The 22,597-nt window shown below is 37.6% G+C and overlaps 1 protein-coding gene across 3 annotated transcripts in view; it reads right to left on the reverse strand.

Moving 5' to 3' along the window:
* The window catches only part of TSPAN12 (tetraspanin 12), a 61,436-nt gene that overhangs the window by 17,707 nt on the left and 21,132 nt on the right, over window positions 1–22,597 (reverse strand). For all 3 annotated transcript variants that reach the window (XM_027574748.2, XM_027574750.1, XM_035723396.1), the window contains exons 5-7: window positions 9,346–9,420; window positions 4,791–4,898; window positions 756–899 (exon numbers count right to left, since the gene is read on the reverse strand). In XM_027574748.2, the coding sequence (XP_027430549.1) occupies window positions 756–899; window positions 4,791–4,898; window positions 9,346–9,420 (327 nt within the window). The remainder of the gene's footprint in view (window positions 1–755; window positions 900–4,790; window positions 4,899–9,345; window positions 9,421–22,597) is intronic.

Raw genomic sequence — 22,597 nt, forward strand, 5'->3', positions numbered from 1 at the left:
AATAGCCACATGTAGCTATTGGCCACTGTCCTGGATGGTGTAGTTCTAGATTTTAATTTGAATTAAGATTCTGCTGCTAACAAAGTTCGAAAATCACCACTAAAAATGAAGGAATAGGAAAACTTCTGATAATAAAGGAATAACTGATGATTCAGATAAATTCTCCCAGAAAACACAGCCATGCAACTTTCTTGGGCATGTGATGATTGATTTTAAACCCAGTGAGCATCTAACTCCATTAAATCTGCCAACTAAAACTAACATCGCTGATCATTTGCCAGTAGGGGGAACTGAAGAGTAGAGGACAGCGTTTTCCCTGGAGAGTGGGATTTATTTATTTATTTATTTTTCCCCCTACATACGTTTTAGTCTGTGTGGAGGCCCTAAAATACATATCCTGTCCGGAAACTCCAAACCTTGTCTTCCCGAATATCCAGAGTTCTTTAGACACCCTGCATGGACCTGTTTTCAAAGGATCCCTAGGAGGCAACAGAAATCGGTTCTACACAATACAGTTTAAAAATCAGCTGATTCTAAACCTAGTCTTTCCCAATTTCCTTTGTTAACATGTGATAAGGTTCAGATTTTTATATTGATTTTTAGCTTTATCCTGTTTCTCCACATACCAAAGAAAAATTTTTAAGGGCCTTTATATTTAGAAGGGGAAAATTTCATTGCCGTGTTGTTGATTCTTTACTTAAAAGTCATTATAAGAAAATTCGTATGCATGGTAAGTTAACAACATATGGCCTTACCTCTTGATAAAGGTCACTGAGATCTTCCTGATGGGCCTGTTTGGAACATCCTGGGAATTCCCTAACACAACAGGAATCTGGGGGCCAGTCCATCTCTGTCATTTCCAGCCAGTCAGTGAAGTACACCACTCCGCAGCACTTAAACTGCAAAAGAATGACTGGTCAGGCTCAGAAACTACACAAATATTTTCTTAACTTATAGAAGATTAAACGTTAGATTTCTTAAATTTTTGTACCCAGAGCTAAACTCACTTCTGTCATCACCTAAAGATATGTGTACATTCTATATTGACGACAGAAATGTAGTGAAGGACTCCATAACGGAACAGTTCTGAACAATAATGCTCATAACCCCAGAAATCAGATGAGGCATGACTGAGTCTTTCCCCAACTGTACAATCCTCTACAAGTGATCCAACAGCAACAGAGTCAATATGCACAGAAACAAAACAATTAACTGGACTATTATAATTATCATTAAACCTCTCGCCACGAAAGATTAGTGATCAATTTATTTGTGTATCACCTAGTTACCAATTTAACTGCTTAACAAATTCAAAAATAAATTAAAAGTTTTCATAATCTCTGGAGAAAGAGTTGTTGACCAAAAGCACACATCACAAAAATTACCCAACTTGAATTCATTAACCAGTAAATTTTCAAAAAATTTTTGAGATATAAACACAGGTTTGGCCAACACATGTTTATTTAACTGAATGAGAGTCTCAAAATAAAGTATCATATTCTGTCACCATAATCTCAGAAGAAATGACGTGTCTTTAGCTTGAATAAAATTGGATTTAAGAAAAACTATGCTGTGTTTTGTTCTTTTTTGTCTCATGTCACCAAGTTTTAGCAAAAACTTTCTCTGGTCAAAGTTTAGAAACACTGCTTAAGGACATATGTAGATTAGATTAAAATAATTAATTATGATAATTTTCTGCCCTTGGGTAGAGGGAGTTACTCTTCCATATAGTTAAAAACAAGAACTCTGCGCAATCACTGAGAAGAACTTTGCCAAGAGTGACTGGCTCTACAAATTATGTAGCCCAACAGACCAATCTGGGTCCAGGATTAACACCGTATCATAAAATATCACAGTCCACCATTTCAAAATCCAACTAAAATCAACTATGGAGAATTCTGAACTTCTCGTGTAAAATGAAACACAGAAAACACTAAAAATGATTTTACATTTTTCATTTGCCTAAATATCTAACTTTTAAAAAGAAAAAACCATCTTAAGAGTATTATAAATGATGAATTTGTGATGTTATGAGTAATACTAAAACTTTTGGAGAAACATTTTTTATATTTTTAGTATTTTCCTTTTATAAACTTGTTCTAAAAGCTACAGTATGCCATAAACATCATACATTAACTCAAACATAATTTGACATTATGTATTTTACATAAGTCATTGAATATCCATAAAAAAACATATGTAGTCAAAAAGACTTCACTTTCCAAAAATCATAAACTACTACATTTCCAAATCAGGCTTTTTAAGTCCAACTTCTCTCATTTCCTTAAGGACATGTGTTTTTCTATGTTGATGACAAAAGTACAGTTCTTGGAACTCAAACTCCATCCACAATAGAACAGCCCATTTATCTGGCCTTGTCAGGAAATGAGGTGCTCCACAGAAATGACTTTTCCAAATAACTTAAGCATACGATGTTCAGTGCCAGATATATATTTTTTAATTTTAATAAGTCACTGAGATATTTTTTCTTTTTACATAATTGTTTTTCTTTGTCAACAGAAGATACTAGATTGGTAGAGAAATTTTCCCTAAAACTCCCCTACGTGAACCCACCATTACACCACACACGACTGTGGTCTACATCTCCTTGCAGTTTTCCCACCTCCTTTAAAATCACATTATGAGATAAAGCCACTTTTGCTAGCATCATGTCAAACTGGAAAATACCACCATCATTTTACCTACAAAGGAAGTGAGGTTTTCACAGGTCAAATAACCTGTGGAGACCACAGACTAGTGTGTGGCAGAGCCTACTTATTCCAAAGCTTGTTCTCCAACCATTATGTTAAATTAAATAAGTAAATACATTTTTAAATATCAGGTTTTTAAAAAGATATTAAAGAAAGATCCTTAGGGCTTATGTGAGAGTCCTGTACAGTGAGGTACATGCCCAGAACTGCACTAAAGTCGTCAGGACAACTGGGGCCTGACAAGGTCACTTTTAGCTCTACAATTTATTTTGGGAGCCAGGTGTTGTGGGTTGAACTGTTTCCCCCCTCCCAAAATTCATGTTGAAATTCTAACCCCCAGAATGTGACCATATTTGGAGAGAGGATCTTTACAGAGGTAATTAAAACAAGGTCACAAGGGTGGGTTCTAATCCCATATGATGGATGTCCTTATAAAAAGAGGAAATTTGAACACAGACATATATATAAAAGGAAGACGATGTGAAAACCAGGGAGAAGACTGCTGTCTATAAGCCCAGGAGAGAGGCATCCAAAGAAACCGACCCTGCACACCTTGATCTCAGACTTCTAGCTTCCCAAATTGTGAGATGATATATTTTTGTTGTTTCAGCCACCCAGTCTGTGATCATTTATTTTGGCCACAGCCCTGACACACTAACACAAGAAGCTTTAAAAGACCCTTTCAGGGTGCCCAAAGGTCTTCCCCCTCCTTTTATGTGAGATAGGCCTATGATATGGAGGAGGAACTTACCATGCAATAAAGCTAAAAACATAGGTACTGTCATTTGCAATGCTATACATTGTCTATCTAGATGGAGCCCCTCTTTGTACCACTGGGGAAAAGCTTGCTTTGTTGTTTTAACCTGGATTATCATGGTCTACATCAGAAATCCCAGAAAATAAAGAGCTCTGGGCAGCTTCTACCCAGGGCAGTAGCTGACCACAGCTTACTATAAATTCCCTAATGTCTCACCTATTTTCCCTTCAGGTTGTTTTTAGTACAAATGAACAGTAAACAAACAAAGCCAGGAAGCATTTAAATAAATAGGAAATCTGTGCCACAATGATAATTTTCACCATCTCAACAACCATAACACAAAGAGCCAGATTTGGAGATTATCCTGGACTGAAACCTCTGCCCGTACCCCAGACAGAGTAACTGAGCAGACAGCTGGATATCCATCCTGGAAGACATCAACTCTCACATGCCTTGTTGTGGCCCAGCTTGAAATGAAAGAAAAGGAAATGGGTATACTTGGTCACTGGGGAATCTCCAATCACAAGGAAACTGCTTGGGAGAAGAGCTTGGTTTGAAGCAAGACCAGTGGTGAACTTCAAGTCACCAGATTTTAAAAATCTACATATTGTCTGTGTTTGAGAAGATGAGTGGATGCAGGGCTATATGGAAGTTAGGTAAGAAAAGCTAAAAGCACCTATGCTTTATCATGCTATAGTCAATAACTGTAAGCTAAATGAGATCCAACTCATGATCCCATTTAATCTTCTCAACAACCCAAGGAGGCAAGTACTTTTATTATCCCTATTTTACAGATGAGGAGACTGAGACTGAAGCTACGTAAATTACAGAAGCTCATGGAATAATAAGCAGCATAGCCAGAATTTGAACCAAGATCTTTCTGACTAGAAAGCTCATGCTTTTAATGATATACCGATGCTTAATTCCCAAACAAGAGCCATTATTTAAAAAAAAATTAACTGTTTAAAATAAAGACAGCTCTAAAAGTCATGAAAAATGATCTATTCAAATAAAACTTGGATATTTATCAAGAAACACTCATAAAAAGGAAATTTCACAGTAGTTTAGCAAAATGGCTTCTAAGAAATTCTTAAAATATATGTGAACCACGTGAAATGAAGGGGAAATGGTATACACAGGAAGAAAAGCAGGGCATGGAGTCGCTTAAGGAATTTCTCAATAAAGAATTACACCAGTGGTAACTGAATCACAGGCTTAACTTTTCAGCACAGAGAAAATGACCAAAGCCAAAGCTTTGAACATTTGCTTTGAAAGTGTGCCATTTATTCTATACCCTCTACCTCAGAAATTACAGCACTTACCTCTCTCTGGAAAAAATTCCAAGCGTGAGTAAGCCACCGGTATCTAGGTAAGCCATAATTTGTCATTCTGGCTTTCAAAGTGACCATGTCTGACCACTGAACTGGAACCTAGAGATAAACAAAATATCAACAACTGGGACATACAAACACACACATTCAGTTCAGAAACACAAACATTCCCATATTCACACATGTAATCGCTCACACACTCATATGCATACTTGGAATGTATTGCAATTAACAAATATTATTTTAAATTTATATTTGTTTGTGGCCTAAATTAAGTTCAAGGTTATTTACTTATGAAACAATTTCTATGTGTAGATATTTGCAGTAAATGAGGAAGTTCTTTACATTAAGCAAAGAAAAAAAATAAAATCATTTAATGCCAATATCAAGCTGAAGGAAATCACAAAATAAGCAGTTTACTGTACATCCTACAGGTCCAGCTGAAGAGATCCTCATAACAAATAATCCCTGCCCAGAAATGCCCTTGGATTTGATTTCTTTTTTTTTTTAAGATTTTATTTATTTATTCATGAAAGACAGAGAGAGAGAGAGAGAGAGAGGCAGAGGGAGAAGCAGGCTCCCAAGGAGCAGGGAGCCCGACGCGGGACCCAATCCCAGGACCCCGGGATCACGACCCGAGCTGAAGGCAGATGCTCAACCATCTGAGCCACCCAGGCGTCCTGGATTTGATTTCAATAATGCTATCGAGTCGGTCTTTGAAGTGACTGCAAGAGCACCTGCGTGGCTCCGTCAGTTAAGTGTCTGTTTCGGCTCAGGTCATGATCCTGAGGTCCTGGGATGGTCCTGGGATTGTCCTGGGATCGAGCCCCAGGTCAGGCTCCCTGCTCAGCGGGAAGTCTGCTTCTCCCTCTTGCTCTGCCTCTCTCCCTGCTCGTGCTCTCCTTTCTCTCTCTCTCTCAAATAAATAAATAAAATCTTTCTAAAAAAAATGAAATGACTACAGATTGTAGTACCAAAACAAAGGGATAAGAATTAAGAAGGGAAAGAATCCAGCTCAAGTCATGCCTCACTCTGGAATAAGTGTGTAGATATCTTTCCAAATATTGGATTTTGGAACCATGCTAGAAATTTAGGAAGAATACCTCTCAAATTAAAGCACTTTTTTGTGCTTCTAGTCTCAAGTCACCTAGCACCGTGTCCCTTAACAGAGTGTTTAATCATGACAGAGCTTAAGGTACACAACACAACAGCTGGCTGGAAATCTAGTCAGCGCATCACGCGGTGTTTTATCTACAGTGCCCCGGGGGGAAACTGACGCATACACATCCTAGTCTCACCACACATGTGGTATTATGTTTAGAATACATAACTGGGAAACTGGACAGATATCCATATCTGATGTATGTAGTAATACAGACCAGGATTAGCCAAGCAAGCTTGACACTAACTCAAGATGAGGACTATTTTGCAATCTTATTTTAAAAATAGCAGTATCAATAGAAGTAGTTTAAAAATTCCTGACCACAAAAATTCTTCATTGTTTTCCTTTGTTAATTCTCTTTTTTCATTACTTGGAAATCTACATACAGAAGAAAACATGCCAACACTTGGGCACACAACTTTGTTTCCCCAAAAACGGTCTGACTGGGTGTACTTCATGTTCACACAGTTTCAACAAAGTTCAGGGAACTAAACCAAAATTCAAGCTACTCATTATAAGTTATTATTTCATATCCCTTTGAGTATAAAATAAATGGAAATGAAGTAAATCTCTAGATATTTATAATGTGAAACAGTTAATATTATTGATAAATTGTTCTAAAGAAGGAATAATCAATAGGAAGTGACAAAACGACAGAAATAATGGGGAAACAGAATGTCAAATCTCTTGATTTGGTTATTAGAACAGTCTTATTTTAAATTTTACTTTACAAAATAAATATAAGTTGTTTCCCTCTTGTAACCACAATCGATGTGCGACCAAATATGGCAAGAAACAGAGGAGATCATTGAGGTTCTGGCACAAAATACTGTGATTTGGCCATAAAGGAAAACACACACTTATTGGCTTCCTGCATGGAACAGCTAAGAGTACAAAGCCCATTCTATGCAAAGGCTGGGTTCTGCAAAATTTGGTATCTAATAAACTTTAATGGCACTTTTCATTCACACTGCTATTAGTGCAAAAGCAATAAAAAAATTCTGACAAACTTTTTTTCCAAAGGATCATTTTCCACATTTCACTTTGAAAAAGCCCAACAGCCCTTGCTTTATCCTGGTAACTTAATGGGGAAGATTTACATAAGCAAACAGTGGCCTATGCACTCAACTGAGATGGCAGCGTGTATCCATTTAGTACCACCATGACACCAGGAAGATATTTGCAGATGTCTCCCTAACAGAATAGAAGAAAGTATCTTCTAGAATTAGATGATATTAGAATCAAAACATTTCCTTTAGTTAATTCATTTCATATTTGTTATAACTTAGGAGGTTTATCAAATAATAGTATGACATAAAAGCTATACAAACCATTTCAAAATCCGTAGAAAGAAAACTCATTTCTAAAACCCTTTTAATTATCAAAAAGAACATAATCAAAAGCTATTAGTAATAGCTATTTATCGCTTGAATGTCAGGGAGATACATGCACTTTCTGAAAACAGAAAAAATTAGAAGCGACCATTTCTTTATCAATAAAACCCAGAAACCGAGTCTGGAACCAACTACTCTTTCACTCCCCAAAATATATGATGTTTCTAGGGATGGAGTGAAAATATGATTCTCAAAGACAGCAAGAACATTCTTATTTTAACAGGAGATTTCATTTTGAAGAAAGTTCTTAACTTTATTCAACTAGTCAGAACCTGCCCTGACTTTTCAATTTTTAATAGGAAAAAAATAATCACGAATTCTCTCTTCTTACTAAGAGTTGTCAGACAGGGGAAGCATGAGTGTTTCAGGCGAGTTCAGATGTGTGGCAGCGCCAAAGCATCGTTTACATGCAAATTAGAGTATGCAAAGTACCATTAGTCTGTAATTACCGCTTAGCATTCAAAACAGTCTCACAGTACAGTAACGGATTCACCACAGAATCTTTAATAACTGTATCGGTACCAAAAGGACTTCACTTTTAGTACACAACTGCTGAAATGTCTCTCTAAAACAAATACAAAATAATCCCCCTCTCTTCTTCAGAGCTCCTACATGTTAAAAAAAATGTTGAAGGTTCACCTGGGGAACTTGTCACAAATGTGAATGCCCCGTCCTTACCCCTTCTTCCTCTGCCTTTCCCTCTATTCTGATTTAGCAGATCTGGCCTAGTGCCCTCTAATGTGCATTTTTAAGAATTGCCTTGGACGATTCCTCCTGTAGACAGTCCAAGGACTACTTGTCGAAAACATTATCTTCCCGAAACAGAATGACTCTATGATGCTTAGAGTGGAAAACTCTGGCCACCATGAAAACAGCCAGCAAACAGACACAAAAAGGTGCTCAACTTCATCGGTGATAAACGCACCAATTGTCACCAGTGAAACGGGCAAATATTAAAAAAGTAATAATGCCCTGGGGCACCTGGGTGGCTCAGTCGTTAAGCGTCTGCCTTATTCTCAGGTCATGATCCCAGGGTCCTAAAATCGAGCCCCAGATTGGGCTCACTGCTCCGCGGGAAGCTTGCTTCTCCCACTCCCCCTGCTTGTGTTCCCTCTCTCGCTATATCTTTTTCTGTCAAATAAATAAATAAAATCTTTAAAAAAAATAAAAATAAAAAAGTAATAATGCCCTGTGTAAGGGTGAAGTGCAAGTGATAAACACAAAGTAACTGGTAAAATCTTAAGACTGAGAAACCCTATCCTTGTTCATTCTCACAACGCTCTGAAAGTTGATTTCAATTGATAAAATGAAAGAGAAAAAACGCTTAAGAGCTGCTTTCATGTAGCCTAGTATCAAACTGTCAGAGTGTTTCTAGGCTGAAGTAAACACACAGCAACTCTTCAAATATAGTTCTTAAAGGAAGATGGCTCAGCTTGTTGGGAACAGAAGATTCATGCTTCCTAGTCATCAGGGTACAGCTGAGGTGGGCATTTTATGAGGCTTACATGTCGATTTTCAAATTTTCCCAGATCTTGCTGTAAACGTGAATCTTTCCTATTATACACTCAGAAGTTGGCAAAATTATTTTCGGACATATATTATTTCTAGGCTATTATATCGATGTTTAAGCAACCTGTGGAATTAAAGACATACAGTACAGCAAATAAAATATTACAAATTATGATTTGGAACTACGCATTAGACACAGACAAGAAAATATTAATTTTCAGAAGTATTGGGATCATGTTTACAGTATAAACATTCAAATTAAGGGTGCTGGGTGGCTCAGTGGATTGAGCCTCTGACTTTTGATCTAGGCTCAGGTCTTGATCTTGTGGTCATGAATTTGAGCCTCACTTAAGCAAACAAACAAACAAACAAAAAACTTTCAAAGTCATAATCATGTGCCTAAATAACTCCAAAGTATATGATTCAAAAGGCTGAACTGGATATTGTTCCAGATCGTGACTACTTCCCACTTTGAACTCACCATAATTTCCTGCTCGTATGTCCAAACACCACAAGCCAGTTCTACACAGAAAATGACAAGCAAACTTCCAAAGTACTGTAGAAGAACAAAAAATTAATGCTGTTAGGATAGAATCAAAATAAAATATGGTCATCAGAGACAAGCTAAATATTATTCAGTATTGTTTACCCAATGGACAAGAAAACAGAGGCACATATTTAAGAATCTCCCTTGGGAGGAGATGAGAAAATTGTCCACAAATTGAGAGAAATCTACAGACAACATTCGATACTCACCTAAATAGGCCATTTGACTAGTGCTCTATTTATCAAGTACTTTTATAATTCATTCTCTCAAGGACCTTGTGAAAGGGATAGGACTATCTCATTTTACAAATGACAAGATTAATGCAAAAAGTAGACAATGTGAGTTGCTAAAGAATGTGCATAGTAAATTTGGGGGGATGCTAGAGTCTTGTGGCTGTGTTCCGTGTACTGCACCTCGACACCTCTCCTGTTGTGGAGGTACCTTTGCAGAAATAAACAGTAAAAGTGTGAGAAAGAATGGGCTCCCTGAAAGTTCTCTTCACCAATTCCAGCAGAAATAATGGCATCAGATCTTCCGCTCCTTTTATGTCACTGGGTCAGGGTGAGTGTACCTGGTAGTGATGATTATTGACTAACCCCCTGTACTGGAATGACATCTCCCTTAAGGGCAGGAACTTTATTTTTACAAACTGGGTGCTCAGTAAATATTTGTTACTTAAACAGATAAATGAAAACAAAGTGAAGTGATACCCTAGTAGAAGACAAGGAGCTGCCTTGGGTTGGGTGATCTTTACGAAGGTAATTTTTAAGATGAGTCACTAATGACAAGGAGAAAGCACTGCTGGTAAGATTTGTGGAAAAGCAATCCAGGAAGAGGAAATACCAAGTGCAGGGCCACCTTTTGGGTCAAGCCAGTTAGTTAAGAACTCCGAGGTAAATGGAGCACAGAAGTGGGTGGTGGGCACAGGGAGTGTAAGTAGATGATGATGAGAAGTATAAAGAGCCAGATCTCCAGGGGCAGTAGAAAGGATTTTGGCTTTTATTTTAAGTGTAATCAAAATCCAGCAGCACGTGACACGGTCTGACATACATTACAAAAACATAATTCTGGCTGTTTTGTAAAAAAACAACCTGTAGGAAAGCAAAGATGTGATCAGGGCAACTAAATAAAAAATTGCTGAACTAGGATGGTAGCAGGGAAATGGGGGGGGCAGGGAATGGACTTATGATAGGATTGTGAGCTGTCAAAATGTGAACGCTGAGTTTCTTTGCTCATGATTTTTGCCAAAAAAGGGGAGGAGAAAATAAAAGATCTAGAAAATGGAGCTGATTTTCTACTACTTCCAGGATATATCCCTATGATTTAAAAATATAAATCACTGCTATTAGTTTTAATTTGCTTCTTTCATATAAAGACATAAATAATATATACATGGCTGCATAATCTCTCAGATAATAACACAGTTTGAAAATCAAAATTGGTTCAAAAGATAAAGTAATATTTTCTTAAGGGTATCCCACCTTATAAGCACCTTTATTTTCAAGAAATGCAGTACTCTTGGTCAGCTTCAATCTACTCAAATCTCATCGCCTTACTTTATTAAAGATTTTAGCCCTAAAATGATGATTAGAAGAAATTTTGTGAACCCAGCACTCCAAGTCAGTTTTTCTCCAAACTCTCTTTCGTGGTTTAAGAGATCTGTAGACATGAACAATATCACATGTGCACCTTATGTTACAAAGAGACCAAATAATTGTATGCCAGATCCATTTTTTTTCTACCTCTGATAAGACCCTACAAGACAGTAAGACTTCAGAGAAAAATTACACCATGGGATATTTTTGTTTTCCCAAATCCCTAACCTAATTTTTTTTTTCAAAATTGATGTTTGGTTATAATGAAAACCAAAGCAGCCCTAAAAAGGCAAGACATCCCTAAAATAAAACATAGACATGGTTGCTGTTGCTGGTCAGGAGATAACTTTACTGTGCCTTGGGGGTCACCATGCAGATTTCTGGATTGATTTTATATCCTTTTAAGTCCCGCTTGAGTCACTTCTCTTGTTTCTCGCCTCCTGGAGTCACTGGCCAGTTTATGAGGTCTGTGCTGCAACAGCAGAAATGCCCCGAGCACAGAACCAAGGGCAAAGTGCCCAGATGTAAGCAATACTTGCAATACCTGAGTTACTCTGCCAGGCCTTCGGATCCAAACCGTGTAGTAACTACATGCATGACAGCACCTTGGATTTCTTATAGTGGGCTTTGCCGTGGGTTAGCAACACCATAACTTAAGCGTCCCCAGGAATGCATAAAGCATATATAACTAAAACAATCTCTCATTAAAAACTCAAAACTGAGAGGTACCTGGCTGGTGCAGTTGGTTGAGCATCCTATCCACCCCTTGGTTTTGGCTCAGGTCGTGATCTCAGGATTGTGAGATGGAGCCTCCACGCTCCGTGCAGTCTATTTGAGATTCTCTCTCCCTCTGCCCCTCCCCTTCTGCACTCACACGTGCACTCTCTTTCTCTCTCTCTCTCTCTCTCAAATAAATAAATCTTAAAAAAAAAAAAGTAAAAAAACCAAAAACTCAAAACTGAAATTACCCATCACAGGAATGAGGGTGTCCATGTAAGCTGGACACTCCTTTAACTCTGGGAAAACTCTAAAATGATTTTATCTTTCAGATTTCTAATGATGTCATTTGGTGCAAGTTCTTCCATATAAAACAGTTCTTCTGTCTTTGTTCTACTTAGGAGCACAGATTCATTTGACCTCCAGATTGAAAATAAAAGTTTTAACCACGTTATAAGACTTTCTTGGAACAAATTAAATCTCAAATTTAATTCAAATCATAAATATATGAGTATGAATATGTATATATTTTTTGCAAACGATGCTACAGCTTTGTGGTCAGCTGCCCTTGCTTTCTTGTCATTGTGTTGGCCTCACACATCCAGTCTTCTAATTCCAAGGAAAATGCCAAATCCATTGTTAACATGACATAGAGAGAGAACCTCATTCATCCCTACTTTTTCTTTTCCAGTGAGCTCCGAGGCCTCGATGGTCATCTTCACATTGACTATAGCTCAGAGAATCACTTTGCCACTGTTTCGTTTAAGGGCTGGATCTGAGTGAGGCATCTGTTAATCCGTAGTTTGAACAGACTAAAGCGAGCACAGAATAAAGCAACAGCTCCCGCTGACCTCTGCTGTGGTATGAAGTGCACACGCATATCATGTTCACTGAGAAGCCACCCGTCGTCCTCGACTATTGGGACCACGTATATATCTCCCCTGACGGTGTCAGCCTGTGTCTCCCGTGCTTCTCCCTTCCCCGTGCACGCTCCCGTCTGAGATGGTCTGTGCCAACCTAGTTTGCAGACAAATCTGCCCCTCTCATCTCCTTGGGTGCTGTCCTGCCTGAGTGGTGGGAAGAGCTCAGAATTTGGAGTCGGAAGACTGAAGTTCAAACCCAGCTCTGAACACACTCTGTGACCTTGGGCAAATCATTAAGCTAGCCTGGCTTCAGTTTGCTCGTCTGTGTACTGAAGATAAAAATAAAGTTGTCCTCGCTATTACCATCAAGGCTGATATGATACATGGGAAAGTGGTTTGAAAAAATTTTTTATTTTAAATGTATAAAGCATATACAAATGCTGTCCACAACCATTCTGTGACATACAATCCAATACTGACTTGTCCTCTCTTCTCCTACAGAGAGCCTGCGTTCCCCACAAAGTGATGCAGTTTCTTCCTCATCATCATTTTCCAGCGTTTCCTCTCTCGTTCTTTACCACTTTACTTTTCTCCTTGCCTCCATGTAGAGCAGGGCTCCCCTGTCTGCTGAGCACCAGGCCTCAGAGGCGGTAGCTTTTAAACCAGTTGGCTGCCTCACACACAGGTCACAGAGCTCGCTTAAATGCCCGACCAATGGTTCTGGCTGGGAGGGATCTTGTTCTTGAACATTATTTTATTCCCAGTAAGTACCTATCTCAAGCAGCACCTGTCACGCAGCAAGTCGTCAACAAATGTTTGGTGGAAATAACGATCAGTTTACCAACGAAAAAGATTTCCTTGTGATTCTCTAATATGAGCTGAGTTTCCTGCTCACATTTGACTCCTTTTGACTTCTAGTAACACATTTAAAGAAATTTTAAATAGTGCCTCTCTGTTTTACTATTGTCTTCCTTGTGGATTATTCTATGATAATCCAGGGTGCCTTTAAACATTTGGGACAATTTAGCGAAGCTAAAGAAAAGGAGCAATGTACAGACTCCCCCATCTTCCCTCAGCCACTAAGGACTAAACATTTCAAGCAAATGAAGAATGAGAAACTGGTGTTTATGCAAGGAAATTAGAATGCGATCATTTGCATGACAAACTATTTTATTTGCTTTTAAAATTGCTCAGTACAGAGTTCCTTAAAATAGCTAAGTTCCTCTACTGTAATTAAACTAAAATTTGTGTTCTACGAATAAGTTTTATCTTTAAGCATTTGTTCATGAAAAAACTGCATCAAATAAGGCAAGCAGACAACAGGACACACACCCCCCAAATGATGCAATTAATTAGTGATTTTTTTTTTCCACCAAATCTCTCAAGCTGAGAATCATTACCTTCAGTTAAAAAATGAGAGCCCTCTAAAGGCACCTAGGTGGCTCAGTGGGTTAAGTGGCTGCCTGCAGATCCGGTTATGATCCCGGGGTCCTGGGATCCAGTCCCCCCCGCAATCCCTCCCACACACATGGAGCTCCCTGCTCCTGCCTCTCCCCTCTGCTCATGCACTGGCACAGGCTCTCTCTCTTAAATAAATAAATACAATCTTAAAAAAAAAAAAATGAGAGCTCTCACTGGGTTGGATAAAAGATCGCATAAAACGTTGTATATGAAATTGCTTTGTTGACTCTTTTTAAACTAGACAGACGAGAAGAACATGGGCTCTGAAATAAAATAGACTTGGCTTCAGATTCTGGCTCCTATACATACCAGTTGGATGAACTCAGGCAAACCACTAAGCCTCAGTTTCCTGATTTGTAAAGTGAGAATGTTAAGAATTACCTCGCGGTGTTGTGCGAAGGATTCAATTAGGTAGAATGCTGTTGTGTAGTAAGCACTCCCTAAATGGTAGCTATTATTAACCATATCACAGCATCTATTAGAGAATATGAACTCAATGAGGACAAGGGGTACCATTTTGGCTTAAATACTTAACATGTTTACTGGCATAGTGCAGGTACTCGAGGTCTATTTCTTGAATAGATATACTGTGATCAGAGGATGATGGTGAGTAAGATTGTTCATCTCCTTGGATCAGGATCAGTGGCACTCCCACTAAAGGACATTTAATCCCACAAGCTATTTGATAAAATCTTTACAAAATCCCTATCCAGTGAGAATATAGCTGGTATTTTTCCAAACATCTTTATTAGGAAGCTAAAAGCAGGAAGTGGTGGGTGGGGAACCCAACTTCTTTTTAAAAAGGATTGAAATCAATTTGTTATTTTAAACTAAGATTGGCCACAAAATGGTAAAAATGGCTTAGGCTAACCGCTCCCTTTGTCCACTGGAAGTATTTGAGGAGGAAGAGAAGGACATGAAATCCCACCTTCCTATTTAAGCCCTTGGTGACTTGTAGGTAAATGCATCCCCAGTAGAAACAGAGGGGATTTATTCCTCACTATTAAAAGTTATTTCATCTCATTGTATGTATACAGACAAAATAGTAAAATCTCAAGGAGGTCCTTTCTTAAATAAACATTTATTTATAAAAATGATTTGGTTCCCTGATACCACCCACCCCAGGATTTCCTCCTAAAGAAAGCAGATTAATAAACATATGCCCCTATCCCTTCACCCTCCTGAAATTTCCCTAACATAAAAATAAAGGGATTTTTTTTAAAGGCATAAGCCCGGGGGCAAAGGAAAAGGAGACAACAGCAAGTATAGTTTGGAATGTGCAAACTTCTCAGCAGTCCCCCAAAAGCTGAAGGCTTAACCAGTAGTGTGGAAAGTTGAAAACAACTGAATCCTCCAAATGCTCAGGTGCTGGCAGCTAGGATACCACTGGATGTGGATGAAGGTAGGGCTAAAAATAGAATGACTCATTGCAAACCTGTTTAGGAAGAAGTTAGACCCCAAGTCCCTTTCCCCACACTAGGTAGCTGGGTGACTATCCAGACCCACCAATATAGAAGTTGGGGGTATATTCTGTGGAGACAGTAAAACAGAGTCTCAGGACTGGGGACACTAGCTACAGTGTAGGATAAAGTACAGTATTGGAAAAGAGAATTGAAGTTCAAATTTACATACCTTTTCCACAAAGGTTCAAAACTCCAATCAAACCAAAATAAGCATTGGATTTCTAGTAGAATACTAGAAGCTAAAGGGCAATGGAGGAATGTCTTCAACATTCTGAGGGAAAAGAATGATTTCTAACCTGTAATTCCATAGTTAAAATTACCATGAAAAAGCAAATAAAGCCATTTTTAGCCATACAGGCTTTTAAAATTTATCTCCTCTGTATGCTTCTTCAGGAAATTATTGGAAGATGTGCTCCCTAAAAGGTGAGATTGAACAGAAAAGGACAATGACTTGGAATCCAGAAAACAAAAATAATTTCTAAAACGAGAGAGAGGCAAAGGAAATCCCAGAATGGTAGTAAAGGGATAGCCCATGATGGCAAGAGTTTCAGTGGGCCTAGGTTGGAGCAGGTCTAGAATATTCTGAGACAGATTTCTTTAAAAAAAAAATCGATAGGATGCCCCAAATTTTGAATATAGAAAGAGAACAGTTACACCAGAGTGAGTTTAAGAGTTGAATTAGACAGAAATACATAGAAGATAAAGTTACTAATTCTAAGAAAAACAAAGTATTATTCCAGAAAGAAAAATTAAACCCAGTACTTTCCCTGGCCCAAATGCGAATAGCACTTACATAGTTATAATCTTAAAGACTGATCTATCCAGAGTTATGACATATCCGTGTTGAGTTGTGATAGGAAGTCTGCATGAGAGGTTGGGACATGGGGGCAGGAAAGGGTGTCAGATCTCCATCTTAATAAGTTCTTCATCATAGGAAGTCAATGGATAGTGCTTAAAGCTAAACACTAAAAGAATGAAAAGGGTTACATAAATATGAGATTTAGAGATGGGGAAGTAAATTCTCAGGGAATCTGCTAAAACAAAGTTGAAAATGGCTGCCCCTTAGAGTGGAAAATGGGAGGATGGTAGACTACTATTTCTCATGTGAAGGCTTTGAGAATTAAATTAACTGTAAATTATGAAGCACTGTGGTAAAAGTAAAAGCAAAATTAGAACAAACAATAGTCTCCCTGAAGCCTCAACACCAAAGAGAAGAAGGTTGGAGGCAGAAGGATTATCTATGTTTTACACAGAAAAAGTTATTCAAAAGGCTGAAAATTCTAAGTGGCCCAATTATACTTCATGGTTACTGGAACTAAAGAGGGTGGGTGGCAACTGGAAACTTTATGCTCAGGTGCTGTCATCTTTTTGCTAAATGTGCCATCAGTAGCTCAAAATACGGAGTGCTATAACAAAATACAAAAAGTGTACACTTAGAGGTGATTTATAGACCCAACCCTGAGGTCTCTCTCTTTCACTAGACCCTGTTTGGCAATTTGGATCTCTCCTGTGATATTGCTCATTAAAATCACACATCCGGTCTGCTTAAATCAGTGTGAGTTGGATTATTTTCCATGACAGCTCATTTCAGTCACAAAATTATGAAGCTTAGAACTCTATGTTATGGACAATTCCATTCAATGACGGAGGCCTGGATTTAGTTCACTTTCTGGAGACATACATATGTTCATATATTCAAGTATTGTGAGTATATAACATTAAAAGTATATAAAAGTGTATTAAAAGTATGTAAAAAATAAAGTATACTTATATAACTAAATACGCAAATATATGTATGTGAGTGCGTACACACACACATATATGCAGGCACAAATAATTTATTGTGCCAGAGATTTACATGCACTATATAATTTACTCCTTAAAAAAATATTACAGAAACATCATTATCTCTATTTCTTAGAATGAGAAAACGGAGCTATAGGCATGTTCATCCACAACTGAGGGGCAACAGACCATTAAGTCTTTCAGAGCACAGGTTCTGAAGTCAAGCATCCTAGATTCAGATCCCAGCTTTACCCCTTGATTGTTTGGGCAAACCACTTAACTTTTCTGTATTTAAGTATTCTCATCTGCAAAATGGGGATAACAAGAGTGCCAACCCCAGAGTCTGGCTGGCAGAATTTAATGTAAAACACACAACAGTGGCCGGCACATAGCACGTGTTCTATGAGGGATGATGGTGGTAGTGTTAGCAATACCTCATGAGCCACCGAGCCACCATCTCTAGACCCCCAACTTCTTACTTTTCTTACCTTTGAACTAATGGGGAATGACTTAGAACCTTATGTTCCCATCTTTGATCTTTCCTAGTTGGAAAAAAAAAGATTGCCAATAATATCAAAATTTTAAGGATGGCAAAAAAATGTCCTTTTTCTTTCCACCTAACGATGGCTAAAGGCACAAACGCTGCTTTAATTGCTATGTAAAATCCTTGACAAGTTATATCAAAAATTGCATCTTTTCTTTTTATGTTTTGAACTTATATTAAATCAGTCAGACCAGCTTCTTCCCAGTAGTAAAATTAATTTTTCTTCTTATTCACATTTTACAATTTTATAATGAAGTCTGGTGCCATGTTGCCAATGAGTGCTTAACCATTCATTAAATGGAACTCTCATAAAAGCTCTACTAAGGGAAAGTGATTTATTTTCTTTTTACACCTTTAATTCTTTACTGTTAATAACCAATAATAATAAAATTTCTAAGAAAGTAATATTTGTTTTGTATAAAATATCAAATAATTTTCACTTTTGGAAAAATAGATTAAATTTTAAATTTTCATTTCTAACTTTTATTAGTCTAATAAAAACATAAAAGCAATCTGTCCTAACAAAGCCAACCAATGTATTGAGTATGGAAGAGTATTACATTTTATAAGCAATTGAGAAATAATAGGAAAAATCTTTTTGATTACTAAGAGCATTTTTATGGAAAACATCCTATTAATACAAAACTTCTATCTTCATTCTATCCAGCTTTATAGAGAGAGGAAGCAAAACAACCTATATCCAACCTACCACAAATAGACCAGGCACTTATTTTCCAAACTGCTTTTCCATGTAAATGCCAACTGGAAATTAATTTTTACATTAAAACAAAATTATGTTTTCCTTGAACACCTTTACATAAGTTTCTCTGTGCAAGCAAGCAGATAATCAACCAAGTATCACAGAACACTTTCAGTAAGAATATATTTCACTGAGAGAAAAGTAAAAATTATAAACACTGTGGAAGTTATTTTAACCTGCTACTTTCTTAATTTATAACTAGAAACTCAGATCGTTTTATCATAACATTCAAAATAATTTGAAACCAAAAAAGTCAGATTTGCTTATCTTGGAAAATTAGTACCACCTGAGATTCACCTCCCTCCAAATAAAAGCAATTTCAAAGTATAACGTACTTGACTGGACAATTTAATACTTTTAAAACATGGTGCCTTTTGACTCCTATCTACATGCCACATACTCAGCACTTTTAATAAACAAAAAGTTTGATTAAAAGCCTGCATTCATGAAATGATAAATGATAAACTCCAGTCTCTACCCTGTCAAATACTAAACTCTGCAAGCTTTCAGTGCTAAGTATCTCTATGTCAGCTGTTTATTTTTCCTTTCCTGGTGATTGGAGGTTTAAAAATATTATATTACTTATAGTTAGTAAATAAGAGAATTCCAGTGCCAAATATTTGTACAAGATAATGGAACAGCCGACATTCTGTTAAGAATCCACTGGAACTAAACTACTAACAGTCCAAGAGTACTTGCTGCTTAAAATATACACCCACACAAAGCCTCTGTTTAAGCCTGGTCTCCAAACGATATGGTACTTTCCGACGGCCAATTAATTATTCACCGTGTCCTATGTCTTTCGACAAATTCTTCAAAGAAAAGGCAACATTAAGTATCCTTTCTTTTCAGAATCATAAATGGAACGAGGTCAGTCTAATTTAGGAAAAAGCTGGAACTATAAACCAATTTTTGAAGAAACACAGTCTTGTAACTGCTGAGCCCATGCAGAAATTCAAACTAAGGTACAAAAATACGGGCATGCTATGGTCCTTTGTTCATGCTTCTGACTGAATAAATATAGAAGAATATTTCTAATAACTTCTCTTAATTTATGCTCCCTTTCAATTTCATTTACACTGGTAATTGCGAAGCTAATTTCTTTATCAAAGATGTTGCTGAAGCTCAAATTTGTACGTATTTGCTTCATGCACTGTTCAAACTATTTGAGAAACGTGTTACACCAGAATCTGAGGGACTTAGCCAAGGGCTTCGAGTTCCCAGAGTCAACGATCTATATCATGGGAGGTAAAGCATTAATGGAGGCAGTCAACTAGTATGATAGACAGGTTACCACATACACAGCTTCTGTTGCTTTGTAAGCTAGGTCAGCTCCAGCCCGCATGCTCAGCTCTAGCTCCAAAGATTTACAGGGCATTACTGGTCTCTGAAGTTAGGGCTCTCTTTACATATTATGGCGCCGTTCCTCAGAATTTGAAACAGGGCTTCCCATCACCAGACCCTGGGCAGGGAAGTGCAAACAGGAAGGAGCCTTAGCAATATCCCAAGCAACAAGAGCCAAAAGAACACCAGACTCAATTCTTATCCAGATTGTGCTTCTCACTCAAACCCAATCAAATGTGGCCAGATCCCTTCCCAAAACAAGAGGGGCAGGAGCTTATTATTGCAGGCACCTTTATGACAACATCTTTTATAATACAACAGGTTAGGAAATTGGAAATTTTAAAAGCCTGATGTTTTATTGGACGGAAAGAGAGTTTATACTTTAATATCAGCCAGTAACTTTTGAACCTATCTGTAACGATGTCTGTGAAAGTATCTTCTTCTAAATCACAGTCTTTTAATTATTTGACCTTTTTTTCAGACAAGATAGGCACTTTAACTTATTTTTGTATATTCTCCAGAATAACCACAAACCCTATTTGTTAAAAAGAGTATTAAAATAAAGTGTTCCCTTTAAATTGTACAAATCCACGTATACAAATATTTATTACAAGTACAGAGGTGTGTGGTTTTTTTTTTTGATAAATCTATTCAAGTAAAAACACTTTCTTCCTGAGCCAAAAATATATTTTTTTCCTTAAAAGAAGAAAGCATATGAACATAACTCAATTCACAGTCATGCTTAATTATCAGGGAAAGAAAACCATGTGTGAGTAATGATAAAATCTTTAAACTCTCACAAAAGTTTTTCGAACATCAATAACTCAGTCTAATTGATAGAAGGAATAGTTTGAATTAAATAGCATAAATTACAGAATGATTTTAAAGAAATGCACCCTTGTTGCAACAAATATTTGAGCTATACCAATGTTGAAAAGTAGAGATCTTCCAAGACCTGCTTTTATAAACAGACCAACGATTATTTGAAGGTCGCGTATCCATCATCTGCGGGTAAATGCTTCACACGCTTGAGAAGTTTGTTCTTGAACAAGTTAAGCAGTTCTACAACAATCCTCTGATACCAGTCAGTTGTTTATGGAACTTTTTTCCCCCAAGGCTGGAAAATTGCTGCGGCACTCCAAAGAACTACTGTTCTAACCCTTCCGCAAGAGTCCTTGAACCTGGCTTATCTCCCCAAGGGCACCTTAGCCCAGCACCCGGTTTCCTGGTGCCTACTTTAGCTCGATAACCATATTTTTGCTATGACCCCTGAACTAAACACATCCAGATGAACAGAAATTTTTTTATAATATATATCTGAAAAAAAATTCTAAGACATAAGATAGACTTCCCCACCTGAGTGCCTTTATTTCTTCATCAGTAAAGGCACCCTGTTAGAATAAAGTATGTCTTCTATTCTCTCTCCTATCATTAAAAAAAGGTTTTCTAAGGGGTGCCTGGGTGGCTCAGTCGGTTAAGAATCTGACTCTTGATTTCAGCTCAGGTCGTGATCTCAGAGTCCTGAGATGGAGCCCCATGTTGGGCTCTGAGTTCAGCACAGGGTCCAGCTTCAGATTCTCTCTCCCTCTGCCCCCTGCCCCACTGTGCGTGTGCTCTCTAAATAAATACATAAATAAATAAAATCTTTAAAACAAACAAACAAAAAGTTTCTCTAAATGTGAAGCTCCTTTAGCCCAGAGTGGCAAAACCAGGTAGCTGTTTTCTCCCAGGTAAATGAGCAGAAGGCTCAGAAACAAGCAAGAACAGACACTGCTACCAGTGTTAAGTAGGAAAAGATAGATCACATGATTCTTAGGCTCACAGAACTTCCAGCTCCAGAATAGGTATGCATGACATTCAAGACTCTTTATAATTTGGCTAACGCTTACATTGCCAACTCTCTGCCCTGCATATCTGGTACACATTTATGATATGACTGACAAATGCCCTTCAGGAGCTTCCAAGTCTTATCACAATTCCTCTCTCCACCAGCCTTTCAGTGCTGCCAAAGTACCTTCTCCCCCGCCGCAAGGACCCTTCTGTAAGCCTCCCAATTCAGCCCCCTGAAGAAAATTCTCGGATAACCACTTATTTTAGAATCACTCAAATATATTGCCCAACAAATACTAAGTGAAACCACAACAGTGTTTATACATTTCAAATAAAATTTAAATTGGTGTTTCCATCATGGGAGCGGAGAAGATTCATTTTAATCTGAGCACATAACCAGGGCCCGTTGTCTGGTTATAAGGGATATTTTATCAGATAAAAGGGAAAAGCATATAGATCACAATCCTGAAACAGTGTTTTAAATTTATGAAATTTCACGAAAAAACCCTTAACTTTAATTCATAAGCTATTATTTCATCATCAACTTCATGAGACACTGCACATAAAGTAAATACTAAACATTTTTCTAAGAAGTTTAGCTGAAAGCTACTTTCCTCATTGGCTGAAACGACACTTCTCTCACCTTTTACCTGCGTTCACTTGCCCTCTTACTGCCCTTAACTTTTAGAGAACTGTTTCCCGAGTCATCTAGATAGCTATAGGATTTTAAATGAATGTCTCCTGTTTTACATTTGCCAAAGGAAGTCAACCGACTGACAACGTGGAAGCAGATGACAAAGCAAAACTACCACACAACCCTGAAT

Source organism: Zalophus californianus, chromosome 12 (assembly GCF_009762305.2).
Source record: "Zalophus californianus isolate mZalCal1 chromosome 12, mZalCal1.pri.v2, whole genome shotgun sequence".
NCBI classification, from domain to species: domain Eukaryota; kingdom Metazoa; phylum Chordata; class Mammalia; order Carnivora; family Otariidae; genus Zalophus; species Zalophus californianus.